The sequence below is a fragment of the Meleagris gallopavo genome, chromosome 2, assembly GCF_000146605.3.
Source record: "Meleagris gallopavo isolate NT-WF06-2002-E0010 breed Aviagen turkey brand Nicholas breeding stock chromosome 2, Turkey_5.1, whole genome shotgun sequence".
Lineage (NCBI taxonomy): Eukaryota > Metazoa > Chordata > Aves > Galliformes > Phasianidae > Meleagris > Meleagris gallopavo.
This window is the reverse complement of record NC_015012.2, coordinates 39,487,579-39,510,760: the sequence shown is the minus strand read 5'-3', so window position 1 is coordinate 39,510,760 and position 23,182 is coordinate 39,487,579. Positions and strand designations below refer to the sequence as shown.

Here is a 23,182-nt window from a genome sequence, read left to right as displayed (position 1 = left end):
CAAGACGAGATCATCGACAAGTGCCTGGTGGAACCGCACGTCCAGGCCCGCTACGCCGCGCACCGCGGCACCGCCCGCCCGCCCGCGGCGCCCGCCTCCTACCCCAGCCTGCGCCTCAACACGGGCCAGAAGGTGGTGCGCTTCGGAGACGAGGTACCGAGCGGAGCCGCACCCCGCGCGCGGCGTCCGATCGCGCTGAGTGGGCGCGGCCCGTCGGTTCCCTGAAGGGGTCCGCCATGGCCGGGGCCTGCGGGAGGGGAGAGGAGGGCGAGCAGCGGGGCCGAGCGGGCGGTGAGTCCTGTTGGTCGGCAAACGGGGCTCGGTAGCGTGTCTCGGTTGCGCGGAGAACCTTGTGGTTCCTGACGGCCGAGGGTTGCCCCGGTGATGGATGGAGAGCGTATGCGGGAGGGCGGGATTCACTGCCTTCGGTGAAACCGTAAAAACAGGAAAGGCAGCGTACTGAGGCGTGCCTGGGAGAAACAGGAGGGATCCCGACGTGGGTTTCCTAAAGCAGAGGCTCAGTGAGAGGCCACTGTCAGCGCTCCCAGAAGTTCTTCAGAGCTGAAGGCGGCGGCACGGACCGCACGGAATGTTTACCCCGAGTTAAACCTCTTCCTTTCTGCTCCTAATTTCAGACTCTGCTAAAAATAAAACATTGAAGACATTCCAGCTGTTGGGTATTTTTGACGCCTTAAAGTAAATAAATAAATAAGCGCAGTCTTTCCCATGTTACCTGCCAAGAAAAACAAGGGTGTGGAAAGAGTAGATGACAAAAAATATATAGATGTTAGAGCTTCTGAGGGTCCCCTGTCTAATGGAGAAGGGCGGCAGTCGTTCCAGGAGAACATAAGTGTGAGTGTGCTTGCGTGGAATTGTCCCATTGCCAAAGCTCCTGTGAGTCTGAGGAGACCTGACAGCGCTCCTGACTCCCTCTTTCCATGTGTGAGATTTCCTTTGTTACATTTTGCTTAGTGTGCTTGTTTTGTGTGGGTTTTTGTTTCGTTTTGTTTTAGCATGATTTCAGAGCCAATATCTTTCATTCTCTTAATTTAATTTCTTAAAGCGACCCGTTGTTAATTAACTTACGTGACTACCACCAGAACAAAACACTCTGCTTCTGTGCTTCTGGCCATCAATCCAGTTTAAATTGAGCAGTGCTTCTTGTAGCTGGCTCGCCAGAATCCCTGCAATGGGATTTGTAAGAGGCGTGTGAAGCATCGAGGTTCCTGCCTGGCTTTGTGGCAGAAGGCTGCTGCTTGTGCTTCCTATGGCAGAAAGGTATGGCACCATGCTGCACTCAGAGTCATGCAAAGTATGCTCAAGATTAGTTTTATGTAGTCAGTGATACCAGGAGTTCTGTGTGTTTTCTGGTAATAGGCTGTCACTACTGGTGAAAAGGAGTGTAAAGACACAGAAATCTTATTGTGTGAGCAGTCTTTGAAACCTAAACTTGAAGTTATTTTTGAAAGGATTTAGGTGAATGACTGTGGAAACAGTATGTTCAGCGTTCCTAGTCCCAGCGTCCCAGCTCTGCTGGGCTTTCTGCTTTGAATTATGTGGATCCAGAAGGGACAAAGGCATGTTGTAGGTGGTTGTGCTGCACCATATGGAAACAATCATTTTCTGTTCATCCGAATTACAGCTAGAGCATCCATCTGAAACTTTTGCACGCCATTGTCTTTTTCCTTCTCCCCCAAAATGCAGCTGTAATACAATGTTGTTCTTAGCTGTTCTGCAGCCACTAACCAACAAAAGCATGGTCCATCAAAATACAAACTGTTTAATTTTGGAAGCATCTGCCTCAACTAACTTCCTCCTTGACTTTCAAGCTGAAGTAATGTAAAATGCTTTTTGAAGAAAAGAGGTTCCACTTGTTTTGGCGCTCTGCATTTCCATTTTAATTCTTCTAACTGCACTGTTGAGCCTTGGACCTTTTCTTGGCACCTCATCTGATAACTTCCTCTCCCTCTGCTCCCTCTCTGGCATTCAGCCTGATTCTTGGACATCTGCCCTGGCTCCCTAATCTCTCCCTCCTTGTCCTGCCATTACAGAGCCACTGCAGCCACTCTTGCCATTTCAGTTCAACTTTCCAGGCTTGCAAATGCTTTGCCTACAGAGCTTTGCTACTGTGCTGCCTTCAGAACTGACAGCTTATTGAGCTGTACTGCTGCTGCCTGTGTAAGATGTAGCTGCTCCACTTAGCGCAGTCACCCGGCACGCTTAGATTGGCAAGGATGCTGAGAACAGCCTACATAAGCCTGCATACCCCCAAATCTCTAATTGATATTGCAGCCCTTACACTGTGAGCGTGCTGTCCTGACAGTGTTCTTGTTGACACCTGCTACTTAAGCATCACATTTGCAGCTAGAGAAGCATAGCTCAGCTTCCATGTTAGCTGACACTGAAATCTGTGGCCATCTACCTGTGCTTGCTTAAGCACAGAAAGTTCATGTCTTTCTCTTCTGTAGAGGACCTGGGAGAAGGCAGAATAAGGATGAATGCTGAACATTTACACTTCCTGAGCCCTCACCACTTCCTTTTCACTTTAATGTGTCTGGCTGTTTTGATAAGCTGGTACAGAGCGTATATTTAGTAGTCTTACATCTCTGGACAGGTGGTTCTCTCTCCTCCCACTTTTTCCCGTGTATCTTCTAACACCAAACTGATTTGCTGAACTTTTTGTGCAGGACTGCAAGTTGTCAAAGCATAAGCACTTCTCAAAACATTTTTCAGAATGTTACCTGCATGGGAAGGCTGTGACAGAAAATAGATGTGCAGTAACAGGACCACAGCATGCTGCAGCCACGATCTGGTCATATCATAGTGCCAGAGTGTTGCAGCACCACGTGCAACTCCTGGCAAATGTCTCGAGTCACCTGAGTGCCACTAGCCAAGGGCTTTTGGACTCCGCAACCTTCAAGAAGAGTTGTGTTTCTTAACAAGGCTCCAGGTAGGAGTACAGACAGGGAGAAGAACTCACAGAGCAGCCCTGCAGAGAAAGACTTGGTCCTAGTGGACAAAAAGCCAAACATAAGCCAGCAGTGTGCTCTTGCAGCCTGGAAGGTCAAAGTACCCTGGGCTGCATTACAAGAAAGGGGGCCAACAGGAATACTCTGCTCTGCCCTTGTGTGGCCCCAGCTGGAATACTGTGTCCAGGCCTGGGGCACCCAGCACAGGAAAGATGTAGAGCTTTTGGAGAAGTCCAGAGGAGGGCCATGAAAATGCTCAGAGGGCTGGAGCGCCTCTCCTGTGAAAAAAGGCTGAGGGAGTTGGGTTTTTCTGGGGATATCGAGTATTTGACAGGCAATCACAATAATGAGAATTTTTATTGAATAAAGTACAATGTGATTTAGGAAATATTAAGCAGTTTATGTGGAGGAAGGACAGGTAAGGGAATTTTTTAGCTTCATCCATCGTCTTTTGATAGGGAAGCTCCCTGAGGGTAGATACAGTATTTTGCTTTGCGTTAAGAACTTTGTCGCCAAGCCAAAGAATCGACCCTTCTATCTCCTATTTAAAAATGCTTTGAAACAGCAAATATTTAATGTATTGATAGCTCTAATGTCAGGCCTGTTATAGATTTGTGCTTTTAAAAAATAAAAATGCAGTGTGGTTTGGAGCGCAGCTAAACCACAATAACCAGCAAGTCCTGTTCTGACAGTGCTTCTGAAATGCCTTTGCCAACACAGAAACCCATTTGTTGGTAGTTTTGCGATGGCACAGTCACTGTCAGCTGCTCTGAGCAATGCTTCTGTCAGATAGGCTGGCACCTTTCTCCCAGTGGCTTCCTTTTTGAAATTCTGATGCCGTTTGGCAACAAGCTGCCTACGTGTAGCAGTCATAGTTTGTGATTCTTTTTAATAGAATCTAAGGATTTTATGATTCTATGATTAATATATTCTCCAGCTGGTTCTTGAAGTGAAGTGTATGACTGCATTTTTGTGTCACACTCTCCAATACCTCCAACTCCTCTTTTTTTTTAAACATATGTAATATGTTTTTTGAGGCTCACTTTCTTACAAATAGGTTCTTGAATGCTGGTGAACAAAAGTTTATTTATTTGCCTTCTTTCTGGAAGAAAGCTTTGTTGTGTAGTGAAAACAAAAGCTTATCAGATATGGATCTCTTCTAATCTATGTTGATGATAAATAGCCTCAAAGCTGTTTTCTTTTTTAAATCTCACTCATCATTTACTTTTGTGAATCGTTAAATTTTTTGTTGTTTTGCTTCTGTTTTCTTCAAACGTGCAAGAACTTGATTATTTTAGGGAAAACAAAGTTCTTTCTCAGGTTTTGTTGGTGACAAACATGAGTCAAGCACATTGGGCAGAAAACAGTTGAACTGTGTTATTCTCCTGCTGCTCCCTTTGTCCTCTCCATGTCCTCTGAGAACCAAGAAGTGAAAGCCACAAACTTCCCTTCTGGGAATGGACAATGGACAGAACTTGGTAACTGTCTGTTTTATCCTACCTTCAGGTACTCTTCGGCTAACTGCAGATGTCAACTCCTTGAAACTCTCTCTCTTTGAATCATATGTTAGATTGCTAGATCCAGTGGAAGACCTCTTGAATGTGGACAGTTCTTCAGACTCACTGGCTCTGAAGTGTGCGGGGATGTGCAACCTGAGGAGAAAAAGAAAAAAGATGAAAAATCTCCTCCTTTTCTTTCAGGGAACTCCTCCAGGAAAGAATAGGACAAACTCTTTAGCAGGATCTGTTGTGATAGAACAAGAGGAAATGGCTTTAAGCTTAAAGATGGTAGAATTAGGTTGGATATAAGGAAAAAGTATTTTACAGTGAGGGTGATGAGGCACTGGAACAGGTTGCCCAGAGATGTGGTGGATCTCCTATCCCTGGAGACTTTCAAGGCAAGGCTGGATCAGGCCCTGGGCAACCTGATCTAGTTGTGCATGTCCCTGTTCATTGCAGGGGGGTTGGAATAGATGGCATTTAAAGGTCCTTTTCAACCCTAAAGATTCTATGATTCAAGCAAATGTCTACTATTTCCGTCTTCTGCAATTATCCGATGAAGTCTTAGATCGTTTCTCCAATAAGAACTTTTTAACAACCCATATCAAAATATTGCTAACTTGTTTTAGGAGCTTTTTGTCTAGCTAAGCTGCAGATTGACGTTGTATGCCAACAAGTTCAATGGCAGTTGAAGACAACAAATTCTATTAAATAGAAACCTGATGTACTCCATTCTGTAGGGAATGATCTGCCTTGGTGATCAGACCTTCACTCAGTCCTCCTTGTGCTATTTTCCTGTCATTCCTCAGGCAGCCTTTTATCAGCAGGGCTTACTAGCAGCAGCATCTTCGCTGGGGTGAAGGCTGTGTTTCCTCCCGACGTTGACTATACTAGTCCCAGATACAGGAGAGTTACGAACTTTCTTGGAAACCAGAATGATGGTGATTATGGCTTGCTGCCAACTTTAAGAGTGCTTGATAGCTGTTTTGCATGTTCTGTTAATGTATGATAGTCCTTTACAAGGAATATTTTAACTTTCTGTGCCTTGTGTGCTACCAGTGCAAGTTTTTCTTTTGCTATTTTCCACTGGAAATGTCAGATAGTTAATAGTTTATTTAAACCACTTGTACAGATTGTGCTGACCTGTAACCTGTCTTATTGTTGGGATCAGTCTTGTAATAAGTTTTTTATCCCCTGTTCTCCAGCAAGTAATCCTTGTGAGCTATGTGGGACTGTCTCAGCTGCCATAGCAAATGAGTTAGCCAGAGTCTTCTGACAAGAATTCACTTAAATCAGCAAGAGCTTCCCTTAAACTCCTGAGGTAAAATCCACTGACAACTCAGCTTACATGCCTGGAGCTTTAAGGCTCTCTGACAGCACGTGGGAGTTTGCTGGACTTCACTTCTGTCTTTTAGTGCTATGGCTGACATCCAATACTAGTTTGTGCAGACCCTGTGCAGACAGAACTCTAGTCCTGCCTATGCTATGTGACTTAATGCAGTGGCTGGGCTCACAGAGGGTGTTTTCCAACCTCTGTTGCCTCCTGGGCTTGATACCTGTCATGCATCCTTCAGAAATGGGGTTCCAACTCCGTCGTTTTCAAGTGCAAAAGGTGCAGTCTGAAAATGCTTTTGAAATCTGACAGCTCACCAGCTTCAAGGCATCCCATCTAATGCCTCGTATGGCATTCCGGTGTGGTCAGCAGCATCCCACAGTTCAAATACTGATAGAAGTCAAAACAGATAGTAATAACAGACTTTCACTCTGTTTCCCTTAAATGTTAATAAATAGAAGTATCCATTTCCCAGAACAAGAGGTTCTAGTATTACATTTGTGTTCTTAGCAATAACTTCCTGTGCCAAGCTACCTTTGGTCAGAGTATGTGCTCCAGTAGAGTCCAGTCTTTTCCTTTCAGGTAAAGGAAACTTTTAGGTTGATTAATTTTCAAAATTATTTTCATCCATCCTCACCTTAGATACTTAGGTCTTAGCCAGTAAAGAATTAGTCAGATGAATCTTGCTTTTATATCTTCATAAAGAATGTGGGGTTACTTTCATATATCTCAAACACTTTACTTCTAGAAACTGTACATTTCACAAGTGAGAACCAGTTGGAGACTGTCATGTTTTCATGTTAAGGAGTTGAATAGACATTTCTAATTGTAATTTTCATAGCCTTTGGCCAGTAGAATTTCGCTAGGGTGAAATTAGAGATGGCAGAGCAAGAGAATGCTGTCAGATGTCTTTGAGAAATGCATTTCCATAAAGGCAAAGGTCAAAAACATGAAGAAAAGGGCAGTCATGATAAGATGGGGGATTCTTATGCAGTAGTTAACTTAAATCATATTTCAGTTCTGTTATTACTTTAGAAGCAGAAGTGTGATGCAAGCACTTCATGTATTGTCATGTCATCTCTTTCTCAATGGATAGTTTCTCCGGGCCTTTACCCATCCATCCATCCATCCATCCATCCATCCATCCATCCATCCATCCATCCATCAGTCATTCCTACTCCTGTTCTTCCTCTGACTTACTGTGGTGGCAAAACATTATACTTGATATAGAGGGTGCAACTCATTACCTTTACCAGCATAAGTTGGTAAAATGTAAAAATGAGAGCATCCAAGGTAAAAATAAGAACTAGAAGTGCAGTGATTTTATTGCAGGTTGTAAAGAGACATGAACAACAGAATTGATTTATTTATTTGTCACCCCTTCTGTTTCAGTGTGGATTGTATTCTGGAGGCCAAGCTATGCATGAAGAGATTACCTAAATTTCTCAATGATAATTTTCTTTTTTCTTCTGTTATTGATACTGGCTTTCCGCTAGTAATGAAGGTGAAATATAGAAATATAGTAATAGTTGAAAACAGCAGAGTTCACTCAGAACACAACTGTGCACAGCAGTTGATATATTCTGAACCATTCTTTCTGCATGACATATGACCAGAATCTGATAGTTGTGAAACCTCGCAACGCATTCCCAGAATGGTACTGCTTGGATTCAGATTGGGATTTTACTCTTGCATAAACAGCACCAAATACTTATTTCAGGCTGATCATCCTCAAAGTGCATAGTGCTGGGTCTTGTTGGGGCTGGATCCAGCTGTGGCTTGTGCTGATGGATATGCAGCCCTTTTGTTGCCTGGTTGCACACATGCTCTTCAGCCTGTGGGCGGAAGAAATGGAACTTTATTTCCCTAAGGCCCCAGCTCCTCTAGTTATATTCTTGTGTGTTGCTAGCAGCTACCAAGGAATGTGTGTAGTAGAAAACTGGAGATTTTAAAGCAATTTGTAGAGCAATTTCAAAAAGTTTAGGCCAAGTTAAATCTTCATATTCTTTACAGGTTAAATAGGAATACTATTTGGTAATCCTTCCCTCAAAGAACTTGCTTTCAGTCAGTCTTAATATGTAATCAGTGACATATAGAAGTAGAGCTCTTGCTTTTTAGCTACTTCTTTGGTAGTGGTTATACTTCCAGCAGTGCAGCGTAATGTTATCTGAATGATACTCTAAGCAGGTAAAGTTGCTCTTCTGATTTTTAATCATTCTTGAATTTTATTTCAGGATATAACTTGGCAAGATGAGCACTCAGCTCCATTCTCCTGGGAAACGAAGGTAAATATGCGTCACTTTTACTTAAAATGTGGGTTTGTCATTTGATGCTGCTGTTCCTTCTGCTTTTCTATTGTATTTTGACACTTGATAGGCAATGTTGCCTTTGTTCTATGAGAACTGTGTACAGTGACCATACTGCAAATGAAACAGAGCTGGTATACTTTGGTTCACATCAACAGAAACATAAAGTCTGCTTTGTGAACCAACACTTGTACTTCAAGTGCGGGAGTATGACGAGCATGCTTATTTAATCATATTTCAGACTTTTTGTTTTCTGGATCTATCTGCCAGAGAAAGCTGCTTTTCACCCACCTTTTTTTTTTTTGCCCTTGAACTATGTAGATATCATGCATGAGCTTATGGATATAATCTTAGCCTGATGCAGAGTAATTATCTGGAAATGCCAGTGGATACTAAATTAATCCAGTTGACCTAACCCTAGAGTTGTTGTCAGCCTTCCTTGCTCAAGGTCACTGCCTCTAACTAGCAGCCCATCTGTGCTCAGCAGATGTAGATTAACCTATAATTTGATGTGGCTCCTGGATCCCTGCAGCATACAGTGCTGCAGTTTAGCAGAAACCTTGTGGATCTTCTCTCACCTTAGAACTCTGTTATAAGCTGTGGTGGTTCAGGAGGATTTCAGGCAGCAGGAACCAGCTAGCTCAGTCATGCCCTCCTGTCTTTCAGGGCCCTTGGAAAAAGAAGCCACTGACTTATAGGATAATTCTAGAGAGGCTTGTAGTATGAGTGCACTTGGATGGAGCTGTCAAGAATAGTTGTGATACTCATTAACCATAAGGTGAAATAAATTGTATATTGGAGACAGTTATGTTGTCTATCCCATTATTTTTTTATACAAACCCCAAAACTCAGTCTTAGGACCATGTCAGCTGTCATCATATTTTGAAGATCTGTCTTGATAAAATTTTATAACTTCTGAATATTTTAACTTCCTGGAGATGGTGCTACCTGTAATACGCTGACCAGTGATCCGTGATGATCTGCAGTCAGATGGATTTCCTCTTTAATGGGCAGTTATCTTTTAAGTGCTTGCATGGCTAGTGAAGTTTTTTTTTTTTTTTCAACCCAAGTTATGGCTTTTCCTCTTTGTGCTGTCCCTCTGGTGTCTCAGAATAAAGGTCTTCAGTGGTCCAGGTTCATGCTTTTCAGTAACGTGTGGAGAATTGCAGGATGACATGGAGACACTCCTGTGACTGCTGAAGAAAAGTGAAACAGGGGAGGTTGCATTAGGAATTTGTCTCAGCTAATCAAGCTGTGCTTCTGTTTCCCCTCTTTCCTAGCTGTGCTTCAGCTGCAGGGTGAAAAGCTGAATGACCTTTTTCCTTGAGCAAAACTCTAGGGAATCCATTTTGTCCCAGTTCATGGCATGCGGGTTGGTTGTTTTGTGTGGGTTCCTCCTTTTGTTTTCTTCCCCGTGCCTCATCATTCTGTGTCAGCCTTCCAGCCCAGCCCTTCAGCTGCTGAGTCGTCTGGTTCTAAAAGCCGATGTCTTGCTTCATGCTTACTCTTTGATCTCTTCTCTAACCAGTACTTCAACAAGAACATGTTGGAATGCAATTTCTCCATGAGTTACTGGCTGAGTAGAAAATACCCTTGCCCAATCAGTCCAGCCTGGGGAAACAGTGAAGAAACCTGAATGGGCCATTTAATAAGGTTGCAATGTTGTAAAGCATGTTTGGTGTCTTGTGTGCCACATCTGTTCCCACTCTTATTTTAGGCTGTCAGGCTCTTTCCGTTTCATTAGCTCTCCCTCACAGTGGGCTATTCTTTCTGTACCTTTTTTTTTCCTTATCTCCTGTTCATGAAGAGTTTTGTTTCCTTTTGTGTTGTTTTGGTGGTTTTTTTTTTACACATCAGTGCTGTTACAACAGAGTACCTTCATTCTTCTGTAGCTTTGTATGAATGAGCTTTGGTGTACCTGTAGAAGAAAATGTGACGTCCGACTTCTGCAGAGAAGGAGGAAGCAGAGATTTAAATCAGTAAAACCAATAGGCTTTTTCTTCTATTTTAACACTTAGACTGTAAGAAAAAATACGAGGTAGCAAAATCAGTAGTTGTTTGTAGGACAACCGTTTTTGGACAACTGAGGAGGTGTAGGGAACAGCAGAGAAATGGCAAGGCTATGTTTTCTGCAAGTTGGAGCTGTTGCAGTGGTGACAATATTGCTTCCAGCTGATTAGGCATGGACACATTTTTCTTATGGTAGCTAATGGAATGAATTCCCTAATTTCATGGCTGTTACCATTAAAATACTGTAATAAATTGCTTTCATTTTGAACAGAATGTAGTAGAAGGATTTGATAACCTCCCTTCTGTCAGAAGCAAATTTTCTGTGTTCTCATTTTAAACACAAGTATGAGATAAGGGTTAAGTTGCTCACAACGTGTCAAATACTTCCATGAATGTTTCCACCATTGAAGCTGCAAACAAAGCAGGAACACGATGTAAATGTTTGAGCTAGCAGTTAGGCATCATTTGAATGATCTAATATTTTTAGTGGAAAACTGTAGCACTTCTCAAAAGGATAATTACTGGAGAAGGAGCACGTTCTCATGGCACTGCAAATAAACTGACATTTTAGAATGAGAGGCTGACTTGGATGGAGTGATTTGGTTCATGGGTGGAGCCCTTATGAATAACACAGGAAATGTGGGTTACTCTTTTTAACTGGGGCCAAAGCCAGGTTTGTGAATTTAGGGCATTCTATTTATGGCTAAAGGTTTAAGTGAGATGAAAGCTGACATTTTGGCTGAGTGTAGCCTTTGAGGTTTCTTGGTCTGTTTGATGTAAAAATTGAGTGAAACAGCACGGATTTCAAGATATAAATGGAAAACAGGAATCATGCCTGGTTTTGGAAATAAAATTTTGTTTTGTTTCTAATGAATTTAATAGTGAGCAGAATATATTATTTGCCTGCCACCTTGGTTAACTCATTGAATGCACAGAGCAGCATGGGGACAAATTGGAACCTATTTCTAAATCATGCTGCTAACGAAAATAACTTTAATTCCAGATGTTTAAAACAAACGCACATCAAAAAAATCTGTTGGTCTTGCTACAGCTAAAATGGTTGTGAAGGCAGCTTTAGAGAATCCTTTCTGTAGGGGTTTACTTATTCCACTTTCAGCTCTCCTCTGTGATACTTTTTATGCTACTTATAAAAAAACAAAACAAACATAATATGCAAACTGTTTCCTGTATTGAAGGGCTAAAACTAAAAGATAATCTTCAATATCCTGATTTGTGCAACTCCTAGGTGCTGTTGTTGTTGTTTTTTTTCCTTTAAAAGGAAAAAAAAAAGTTTCAGAAAAGGATTTTTTTCCCCTCCTTCCGTAATAGCCTGATATTAGAACCATTTTTACATCTTATAATTATTGATTTGACATAAATGGCAATACTTTATTGGAAGGAAAGAAGAGGGATGCCTGAGATTTTGGCTTTTTCTTTCCCCTCTTTGGTCTAGATCACAGAGATTTAAAAATCAGTGCCGTAAGACTACTGCTGAGTATTAGTTCTTGAGCAAAAGAAATAAACTGTGATAACAGTAACTGTGTTCAAGATTTATTTTAATCTGATGGCCTGGTGTTGTTGGCTAAGGATTCAGTTACCTGCATCAATCTTTGGACAGCTGTTTTTGAGCATAAAACCAGGCACATGCCAAACACTGATACAGTGAGTTTGTTCGGACTCACCAGTAGAGGAGACAAACTTGTGACCAGAGCCAGACTACTGTTCATATCACCAAATAGTAGATAATGAAATTTCCTCTGAAGCTACACGCTATGCCTCTTTCATGTTATCTTTTGGTATGCACTAAAATTACTTAGACTGTTTTTGTATGCTCTATTTTTACCATTGTGATGGGTCTTTGCTGACCTAAGGATTTCTTTCTGAAAGGGTCCTGAAAAGACCCTGAAAACAGCCCACAGGAAAAAATGCAACAAGTTTGTGTCCATGTTTATTCTGATTTTGTCTGTTCAGCAAACCAAAGTCATTTTCTGAATCCTTTTCAACTTGGCTTTCTTATCTCTGCATATATATCAGGCTTTGCTTTAAACAAGTTGCTTATGACAGTGTTTCTGCAGTCTTTGTCTCAACAATTTAGATTTTTCAGGCTGCCAAGCAAAACAATTTGTTTTGGCTGTGTTTGCGTGTCTGTTGAGTAAAATACTACAGATTCCTGATGAGTGAATAAGATGCTTAAAAAAAATGGTTCCTGAGTTTTTGTGGTCATTTGTTTTTAAGATAGATTTATGGCTTCAAACCTGATTCCATTAATCATTAGGTCCTTAAAGTGTCTGGTGCCTGTCTTATAGAATACATTGTTTCCCATGAGCACCTACAGATAGGAGTATGATGTGGTAGGTTATCTCTGCCTCCTGAGGGATACTGAGGTAAGGTCTAAATAATTTTAATAGTTTAAAACGATAAATATCCTAATATGGCCTTTTTAAGGAAAGAGGGAGACATAGCTTCCTAAAAGCTTCAGTTTTGCATATTTCTTCTCTTTTATCTATTGGGCAGAAAAGTGATCCAAGATGTAAGGCATCCTTTGCTTTAACCCTCGCAAAGGAATTTGATAACATATAAATTGCATTTTAACTTTCTACATGGAGGGCTTTTCACATGGCCCTCCTCTATCTCCATATGAATTTATCTGCTGCTCTGGTTTGTGATTTTTTGTTTCTTTTAGTATTACATTAGGACTTTTGTGACTTGAAAGATATCACATATTAATCACTTTCTTTCCTCACCAACATTTCTCAGAGCTTCAGAAACCTTAAATAACTTCTAAAGTCAAATAGAAACAATAAGTGCTTCAAGGAAAATAGGCCTGCAACTTGTCCACAGAAATTCCTGGGAAGCAGAATTGTACTTCTGACCACTTGGGGCTGTTCTTAGAGAATGCCCAAGCTCTGTGCTTTCAGAATGTATCGGTGTGGTCTCTTCTTGTTGCAAAGACAAAGAGAAAGCAAACTCTTGAAGAAGTGTTTTCAATCAGATTTTTCCATGTGAAGCATCACTTTATGAACTGCTTCATCTCCAGAGCATACCTTGATGCACATATGCAAACCTAAACATTGGGTGGGCTTTCCTTGTAAAGTTGAAAGGTGTGGTCACCCTCAGCGGTGCACTGAATAGAATATTAGAGACTCACCAAGAAAGGTGAGCTTAGCTTTTTTATATTTCGAAGTTAGATAAACTAGATTGAGCTTAAATTAAACAGAGCATCTATACAGCGAGCTGATTTAATGAATATTCAGAAACTTTCTTCACCGCTTAAAAGGCAAAAATCTCCAAGAACTGAGAGCAAACTTTAAAGAGTTGCATCCAAACTGAGGAGCTGGTGTTTTTCCTTCTCAAATCAAGATTCTAGTTTTTGTTAGATTTTAATCTCAATGCTTCAGCTACTCAAACTGTAGTCTTGTTTTGGTGCATTATTCCCCAGGATCACTTGGGCATTAGAACTGCTTCATCCACAGCCCCATGAAAATACAAAAATGTGTGCAACTCCTTTCCCTGCCCCATGTTCTCCATTGTAAAAGGACAAAGACTGTGTCCTCTCTGGGTTGGAAAGCTTAAAAGTGTCTGAAGTTCTGTAGGTCATGCTCTTCCCAGCACCAGCAGGAGCCTGCTCCTTCCAAACCAGAGCTCTAGGTTGACATTTGGGCCATTGTGAAAGAAAATAAAATGTGACCACAGGAAGTGGCTGTCCACTTTGGTCCACAGCATAAGAATTTTTAAGGAAACCTAACATTATTTTGTGCATCTTGGTCCTACTGAAACGTGAAGTCATCTTCTTTCTTCTTTCTCATTTTTGTTCCCCAGCTTCTCTTCTGTCAGTGTTTTGGCCAGATTTTGTTTCCAGCATCTATCTAGCAGAAACAGGGCTGGGATGGCCTCTCTCTGCTCTGGGCACTGACCCTCTTTCTCGCTTGAACTGAGGTAGGAAAGGATCATTTTACTGAAAGTGCTCTTTCAATGGCCTTCTACCAGTGTCATCTCTAGCGTAAGCTCTAGGACAGGCTGAGAAGAAAGGAGACTGCAGAAGGATAGGAAGTAGCCCTGGTTCAGGTACTTCTCATGCAGGAATTAAGTCTTTCAAGGTGCAATAAAAACAAAACAAGATTATTTTTTTCCCTTTGGATATTAGGGAAATGCGTGTTCACGTTATATTGTGGCTTGGAGATTTTTTAAGATGGGATTTTGTCATTTTTGAAGTCTTAAAGCATCTTAACTTCAGGGTGGTAAATCTCTATTCAATAATATTGTCAAGTAAGCTTAGGGGAACAAATCCTATAAATTAATACAGAGAATAGCAGTCACTGAATAATCCTCAACCCGTTGTGTTTACACAAAATTCATAAAATAGAAAATTGGGTTTAAAATAAAAATAAAGCAGTGTGTTTATATCCTTCATTGTCTGGTGACACAGCATATTCTTAATGGAAACATGCAATCTAATGCTTCCCTGCCTATAATCTCAGAAAGATACCTAATAATATATAATTCTTTAGAAAGTACAGATGTTGATTCAGGAATCAATTATGTGTAGCCAGCTGCTGGCCAGGCCAAAACAAATTGGTCACATAAGACAAAACAAATCTGGCTTATAAGTAATCAGATGCTGTGTTAACATTTGCATTTTGATGAGAAGTTCTGAATGTGAAATATGAGGTGTGCAAATCCTAAATCTGGAGTCCCTTTGAACTGAATGTGTACAATAGCGCAGAAGTGGAGATCAAAGATTGCTATTAAAAACAGCATGCAATTTGGACTTTTTTTAACATTAATTCTACAGATGCTATTGCAGTTTGGTTCAGGAAGGTCCCAAAATGAGATAGAATTGGAAAAAACTTAGCAAATTAGTAATGAACTTCAGATATATCAACAGCTTATGGCAAAATCTACTGTTTGAAATGTCCTGTATGCTTTTTGCAAACCAGTCAAGTCTGTAACAACAGTAGCATTAGCTGAAAATGCACTGGTTTTAGGGTTTTTTTTTTTCCATAATGTTCCATATACAATAACACTTGAATGTTCCTTAGAGTGAACTAAGGCTTAACTTTTACTCGCCTAAAGACTGTCAAGCTTACAGCCAAGAGTGCTGAAGTGGTAGTAAGCAAAATGAACGTTTTGTAGCACTGTTCACCCTTGGGTGGCTTTTGCAGGATCTGTTTTCATGCCTTAGCTACGGTCTTCATTGACTCATTGTAATTCCTCATAAATGAGTGCAGCTATCCTAATTGCAAGTAAAACCAAAACACAGCTCTGGGGTGAGTGTTGAACAGGCCCTGCTGGAGTTGTTTCTTACTCCAGAGTGGCATTAGAATTGTAAAACTACTGATTTACACATACTCATTACATCTAGTACTCTGTCTTGGAAGTAGATGGAATTAAAACATATTGCCAACTGTATCGAAGACTATACTGGAAGACTGCTTTTCAGCATTTTGTGGTTTCATTTGGTTAATTTTCTTGTGTAAAACATGTATAGCTTTCGGAAAGCATCCACATCTGTTCTGATGTTTTAGTGCTGTACTGAGGGACGTGGTTTAATGGGAAATATTGGTGATAGGTGGACGGTTGGACTGAATGATCTCAGAGGTCTTTTCCTACCTTGGTGATTCTATGATTCCATATGCTATCTTGGATGGGACTTGGATGGTAACTCAAATCATATTTTCAACCATATTCATTTAATCAATCTGTTTTCCTTCCGACTCCTTTTCAGCAGGTCTGGGACTCTTACATTTGCCCACATTGCAGACTTTTGTTAATAACTATTATCTAGCTAGAATGATAGATATTTATGGAAAAAAGGAATGGCTTTTCTGTGATATCTGCTGCATGAGAATTGCCTAGCTATTGGTAAAAATATTATCTATATGCATCAAGCTGAGAATTTCATAACCGTGTATTTGTGAAGGGCTCTGAAATAGTTTTTTTTTCTTTCCTTTATTCCCGAACAGAGTCAGATGGAGTTCAGCATTGCATCTCTGTCCATACAAGAACAGAGTGGTGCCCAGACACAAAATGAACAGAGGCAGCCACTTAAAGCAGCACCTGGTGTCCAAGTCCCTAAATCTTCTCAGGCTAAGACCCCTGGCTCTGATGGGTTAATAGCACCCAGAAAAGATGAGGAGTCCTCATTCTGGAAGATAAATGCAGAGCGCTCTAAGTTTGAAGGAGACAAGTCTGAGTTCCAGTCCTTGACCCCCAGCCAGATCAAGTCCATGGAGAAAGGAGAGAAACCCCTTCCCTCTTTTTACAGACAAGAGTCTGCTCCAAAGGAGGTGGCAAAAGCTGACAAGCCCAGCATAACGAAACCTGAGAAGTCTGTTACCCCCAGTCTACCTTCTGTATCTCTTGAATGGGAGAAACCTCGACCCACTCAAGTCCCTGCTAGTTCTCTAGATGATTTCTTTCTTCCTGACCCACCACAGGACCTGGCATCTTCTAGGACAAATAAGGAAGATACTGATGGTACTTTACTTACAGATCCACAAATGCCTGGACAGGTAAAGACTTCTGTATCCATTTTCCTTGAATGTCAAAACCATATAACATACTAAAATATGATGGAGTCATTCTGGAAGATTAGAAATGAAGTATTAAAATGTAGATAAGCTTGTTGTCTTTTTATCCTGCAAATTTAGAGAAGTCTATTTAACCAATGTGTCAACTGCTGTTGTTTGTTTCAATATAGTATTTTTTAATGTAGTAAAGTTCATAGGATAAGGACATCATTTAAATATAACAACTGAAACACTGACATGGCACTCATTGGCTGATTTGAGAGCAAGCTACTTAACCATTTAGGGTAGGGAGCTTACTATATAAAATTACTTTTTTTTTTCTTGAAACAGCTAAATGCTTCTTATAAAAAGCTTAACTTGAATAGTAGGAAAATTAAAATCTAGGATTCTTTCTTGGTATACACAGCATAGCAGTGAATGGTGAGCTTGTTTCTCAGCTGTTCTAAGCCCAGCAGCCGCGTTGCAGTGTTTTGTCCCAGGCAGCTGGACAGCTTTAAATGTATTTTCTTTTAAAGTCCAAAATGGAAATGGAATGAGCTCCCAGAATAGCCTTCTGAATGTGGCTTTTTTTTTCTTAAAGAAAAACAAATAACAACAAAAAAGAACCTTAAGCAGCTCAATAGCCCATTGGATCTATTTAAAAAGCAGATGCTGATCTGTGAGAAAAGAAAAGGAACAACAGGATATGACATGGTGAGGGAAAGAGAAGAAAGAGATACAAAGCCTAAAAACTGTGAAGAACTGTTCTTGAAACAAAGCCATGCAGTTCTGTTTGAAATGCAGCACTGCACTCAAGCCTAATGTATTACTGTACACCTTAAGCATGTCACAAAGCTTTCTCTTACCATGTTTTCACACTAGCGATTGTTTAAATTCCAAACAAGATGATGTAAAGTTAGAAAGATGCAGGCTGAGGTAAATGCTTGAAAGTGAAGAGTGGCAGTATTTGAGAGAACTTTACTTAAGCCACGTCAGTGCTTGGAGTGCCACATTTAGTTTAGCTTTTGGTGGTTTTTTTTTCCCGAAGCGAAAACATTATTCTTGAGCTGTTTTACTACAAATTGTGACTGCAGTAGTTCTTTAATTTTAGATTAAAAAACTGTGTCATGATTTCCTACATCATAATGGTTTGTTCAGTATTAATTCCTTGGAATGTTTTCTGGCTCACTGGAATGGTTTGAAAGGCCTGATTTTTCTATCCATGCAGAAGCAAATCTGCCATATCAAAAAGTGAGAAGACAGGGTTGCATGAAAGAATTTTCTTCATTCACTCTTTCTGGATTCTTTCCCCCAGAACAGGGAAGAGATTGCAGGAAGAGGAAACGAAGAAAAGTCACACAGTAGGAATAGAGACTTTAGAGACTCATGTGTCTCCTGAACAGTCTTCCTGAACACTGAAATCATTGCACATGTCACAACTGACAGTGCAGTACTGCAGGAGCAGCATGCTCTTGATAGCCAAGTAAAATGGCTTGTCAACAGAGTCTAAACCACATACTTTTCTAGAAACAACTGGTTGTTGCTGTAACAGGCAATCCATTTGAACTAGTAATGCCTGCATTTTTTTGGTTGGTTTTTGTTTTGTTTTGTTTTTTTCATTCTCTGCAATGCTCACCCTACTCTGAAAGTTGATCTTTATGAGTTTTTTCATGGGCACAAAATTACCTTTTGCCTGCAGATCAGAAGGATTATTTTCTTCCTTGGAGTTGCATTTTTGTTCTTGTTTGCCTTTGTTTGTCTTCGTGTCTGGCATTATTTAGTGTAGATTCTTAGACATCCTAAGCAAGATGAAGGACTTGAAATACTGGCAGACAACAGTTTAAAGTTTCTTTTGTAGATAAGCCGGCAAGTACTAGGCTTGTAATACCATAATTAACAGTCACATCTTTTCTTTTTTCCTCTTGCAGACTAGTACAAGCAATGTTATCTTGAAGACTGGCTTTGATTTTCTAGACAACTGGTAAAAGGTGCATCAAAATAGTCCGAACCAATTTGGGGAAGGAGTGAGATATCATTCTCTTCATGTGTTAATTTACTAGTATTTGTGTCTTTTTCTAGAATTAACTTTCAAATTCTTAAATGTTGCCTTTGTATAAACTTTTGTAATACCAGATGCATTTTTGGTTTTTAAACAGTATTAGATGTGTGATTTCATTTTGATTTATTTTTAAAATCTGTTAAATTTTTAGTAGCTACTGTTTTGAGAGGATGGGAGAAGTTACCAAGTAGACATTAAAGGAAAACAAATGAGCGTCTCTGCATCTGAGAAGTGGAACCTACAGGAGCAGGTTGTTATTTTCAATTGAAACCTTGCTAGCGTGGCCTGTAAGTAATAGCACAGCACATGCAGTGGTTCCAAAAAAAAAAAACCCAAATGATTCTGTAGTTCAGATAACTAGCAAAAGCAGTATGAAAAATAAGCATACAGAGTGCGTTGATTTCTATATCTCATGTAGTCTGGAAGTAACTTTTGTATTACTTATTTGAAAATACTTTTCTTTTGAAGAGGGCAGAGGTATTGCCAAAATGATGGATCCAAAGAAGCACTTCTTCTACCCTACAAATCTGCTAACATAACCTGAATAGTGTTAGAGAAATGTCCTGGGGAAAGAATTGATGTTTCTGATCTTTGGATTAAAGACTTGAATTGGGGAAGGGAAATAGGACAACACCTTATGAATGGGAGAAACTGTCTTCAGGGAATACAAGCCTAACGATTCACTGCCTCCTTGTTAGAGCATAACTCTTCTTAACAGTAGTGCTGGAAGCACAGCACTGTTAATTGCTGCAGTGTGAATTACCTTTGTGTCAGGAAACCACTATGTTTATGGGAGGTCCTAGCAGTATGAGGCTTCTTTGTATTTATGAGCAACTTACAGTCTCAAGGACTTATAAACTTTGGTGCTTTTTCCTCCTGGTGGGTACTTTCTCTCTTCAGCATTCAACATCTGGGTTACATTTATTCCCAAGATGCAAAGTAGCATCTCAAGGTGGCCCTCAGCAGTTCTGTGTTCGAATGATCTTCGGTGTTTTAAATGTAGAGAACAAGGTTAGCTGTCATTTGAGTCTGTTGTCTCCGAAATGCAGCATGATTTACACACTGACTCTCACTGTGTTTACCTCACCTTGAAGCCTTAATTCCCCCAACGCACAACCAGTGGGTGGTCTGCTCCAATGCCAAAGGTCTGACCTTCCCTTTACCTCAGCAGTAGTCCTGTAGCGTTTGTTTGGGGTAGAAGGCAAAGCATGGGGCTCTGATGGCTCTTGTAGGTCCCTGCCAAATATGTAAGAAGGTTGCCATCTCCTAGACCTTTACAGAGCTGGGCTTCTCATGGATTCGCATTTGGTTAAATGCCAGAGGCAGATACATGCACAGAACTGGCTGCTGCAGGGTTTTCTTCTGCCTACTCCAAGTCTGTTACAGGAAGTGTTTGAAACGTGCTGGAGGAGACCTTGCCTCTAATTGCTGTACTGCCTGCTCCGAACAAGCATTGTGTGCTGATAGAGCATTAAAACTTACTTGCTGATCAAGGGAGATGCTGTAAGCTGCCCTCTGAAAAATAGAGCCCCAAACCTCCAGCTTTTCTAGAGTTTTCTTAAAAGGTTTCTTAGCTAAAGGGGCAGATTGCCACAGAGTATAAGCCATTGCATAGCCTTATGTATAGAATTCAGAGGCTTCTAAATATCCTTCCTGAGATGTACACGTTCCCTAATTCACAGATATTATCTCTGCATTCAGCAGTTCACAAAATACTATAACTGTTTCTGTTGGCCTAGGCTTTACAGCTTGCTTTTTCCTAGCTGTCTGTTTTTAGGATTTCTTACAAATATCCAGCATTAATATAGCTTAGAACAACTTCAGCAAAAAAATGTTTAGGTGTGTAATTAGTGCTGACTTACACCTCCTTTTCAAAGCTGACAAATGCTAACCCTGGGTGTTACTCCTTTCATTGACTCCAATTTTCTATGCATTCAGCTGCTGAAAAGTTTCAAATCCAATGTTAAGATGTGTATTCTAATCTTACTTAGAAATGGGCAGATCTTAAAGCAAACTCTCATACTGTTGAGGGGTGTTATTTCATGTCTCTGCTAACTGCATTGAAACTTCTTAAAACAAAACCTGGGCTGTCTGTCTCCTCCATTGGCTAACGCTACCCTGATACACATTGGGACCAGCTGGTAGAACATGCTGCAGAACTTTATACTTATCCTGGTAGCTCTTTCCTGTGCTTTGACAAGAGTTGATGCTCCTTCTTTCTTTCATATGTTTTTATTAAACATTCTTACAAAAAAAAATGTACTTGGTCACATTTTATATTAACAATGTTTTAATAAATTCACTTTAAATAGAACATTCAAGGCTTTCGTACTAGTTTGTGTTTTGTCCCTTACGCCCTTCCTTCATCAGGGCCATTTGAGTTTTTTATTCATATTGAATTTGCCTGAAAGGCAGTGAGGAACAGTCTGGTCTAGAATTTAGAAACGGAGTTCTTCAGATCAGGGAAAAAGAAAATCAGTTCTCCACACTGCAGCTAGATTTCAAACTGAGAGTGAGGCTGTTTGGGGTAGCTTCCTTGCTTTGTTGTTTTGTCTGACAGGTGGGGACAGGAGAGGACTTGAGGCTTCTGTGAAGACTTCACTGTAATGGACTTGCAATGTAACACACACATTGGTATCAGGAACAATATTGCAGGAAGATTTTGAAAACCATGCTTAGTGCAAATGACCAGAACTAGCCGTGACAAAGTTTGACACAATTATGCTCGCTGTGGATGGTTACCTACAGGTTTTAAAAGCAAGTCACAAGAAGATGCTGGCAGAGGCCACTGCATAGTCTCGCTTTGTGCATTCTGTCCAACATTTGAAAGTTTGCTGTACAAGAGAATCAAAGTTACTGCTACAAGGATGTTTCTTTTTCTGCATACCCACATCTGCTCTTTTCCAAAAATGTATTTTGGAAAGCAACTCAGATTTGTTTGATCCTTGAGCTGAATTTCTACCAACAACTAAAAGGACATTTGAAGAAGAATTTGGTTTGGAAAGCTCGACGGCCAATGAAGGGGTGGTATTCCAAGTATAATTAGGATCTGGCTTACACATTGTTTTCTTCAGTCTTGTTAAAGCTTAATCTTAACTTTTAAAAGTCCATTCTAATAAAGGCAAATCCACAGCTTCTGAGAGCTGTCTGGGCAGTTAGAGTCAGCAGGTCTCATAACCGGGTACAGGCAGTGTAGAAAACATGGCTGTCTGCCTAAGGGCAGCAGAGTGGTAGATTTGAGTTTGTCACTGGTGGCTTCTGCCATAGCTGCTGAGGGAATGAAAAACTGGCTGTGTGGCCACCATTGTGGTACTGTAACAGCACCCAGTAGGCAGAATCCTGCCTCACTCTTCAGCATTCCCCAGAGAGCTTGCAAGTCATGAGAGGTTCAAAACCCAACTTTGTAAGCATTATTCACAGGCAGGCTGCTGGAATTTGCTGCCCAAGTTTGCCATGACCTACTTTTGTTCTTGTTACTGTGAGGTACAGACGTGGCAGAATCGAGGAGTAATTATTGGCTATCTGAGATAAACCCATAATTTGGCTGTCAAACATTTAGGAGTTAATAATGCAAGTGAAAGCCTTTACAGAGCAGATAATCCTGGCGTGCCCGATTCTTTGCAACGGGACATTTTTCTTATTTCTGTTGAAAATCTGTTACTGTCCCTTTTCACACATGTGATTTACACCTCAACACATACTGCAGCCAAGTAGTTCACAGTGAGGATCTGCATCTCTCTCTGACCTTTCACCACCTGAGGGGCCCTGACAGCACTCTCTAGAATCATTGAGTGCATGGTGAGAGATGATCACAAGATATCTTGCAGCCTTGGTCCAGTTCTCTGTCTCCAAGAGTTGCTGATCTGAGATCAGATATATTCTGTCTTAGTGGAGCAGGGAAGGAAATCTCACAATTCAACCCTCTCCTTCAGCCCGTTTCCCTTCTAGGATCCTCTTCCCAGGCATTGCTCCTTCCCATCCTCCTCTCTGCTGTTCAAGGCAAAGTTTCCAGGGGAAAAAGAGGCTACAGTTCCCCTGCCCCTTACCAGCAACTTGATTTTCCTGCCCAAATGGGTGCATGTGTCCAGCACAGTGCAGGTACCCACTCACAGGGCAGCAGGCTGCTGGCCTGGCCAGCTGCCCATTATTCTTCTCTAAGACAGGCTTGGCTGAAAGCCTGGCAGCTGCGTCTCTGCTCACCTTCAGTCTGGCACATTGTTTTTAAAGCTTACTGTTTTTTCTCCAGATTTTACTCTGAATTTCTTCTGGGGAAAAAGATTCCATTAGGCAACCTCTAAATCACAGCATTTATCAGCTCTGCTGCCTAATGGCTGTGAATCTTGGACCTCATTTCAGAGTATAGATACAGGGATAAATGCCCTTGGCAGGTCAGTGTTTTACTGGGATGCCAATGAATCAAAAAACATGTAACTGCTCTGAAAATAGCATACTGCAATTTTCTTTTAATGCTTGTCTCTAAAAAGAATGAAGGAATGA

General features: G+C 40.8%; 1 protein-coding gene across 1 annotated transcript in view; it reads left to right on the top strand.

The window, feature by feature from the left end:
• The window catches only part of C2H1orf198 (chromosome 2 C1orf198 homolog), a 20,028-nt gene extending 626 nt beyond the window's left edge, over positions 1-19,402 (top strand). Inside the window, exons 2-5 of the mRNA XM_010707104.3 lie at positions 5-153; positions 8,036-8,086; positions 16,081-16,629; positions 18,555-19,402. Of these exons, the coding sequence (XP_010705406.1) occupies positions 5-153; positions 8,036-8,086; positions 16,081-16,629; positions 18,555-18,611 (806 nt within the window). The 3' untranslated portion in view covers positions 18,612-19,402. The remainder of the gene's footprint in view (positions 1-4; positions 154-8,035; positions 8,087-16,080; positions 16,630-18,554) is intronic.
• The last annotated feature ends 3,780 nt before the right edge of the window (positions 19,403-23,182 follow it).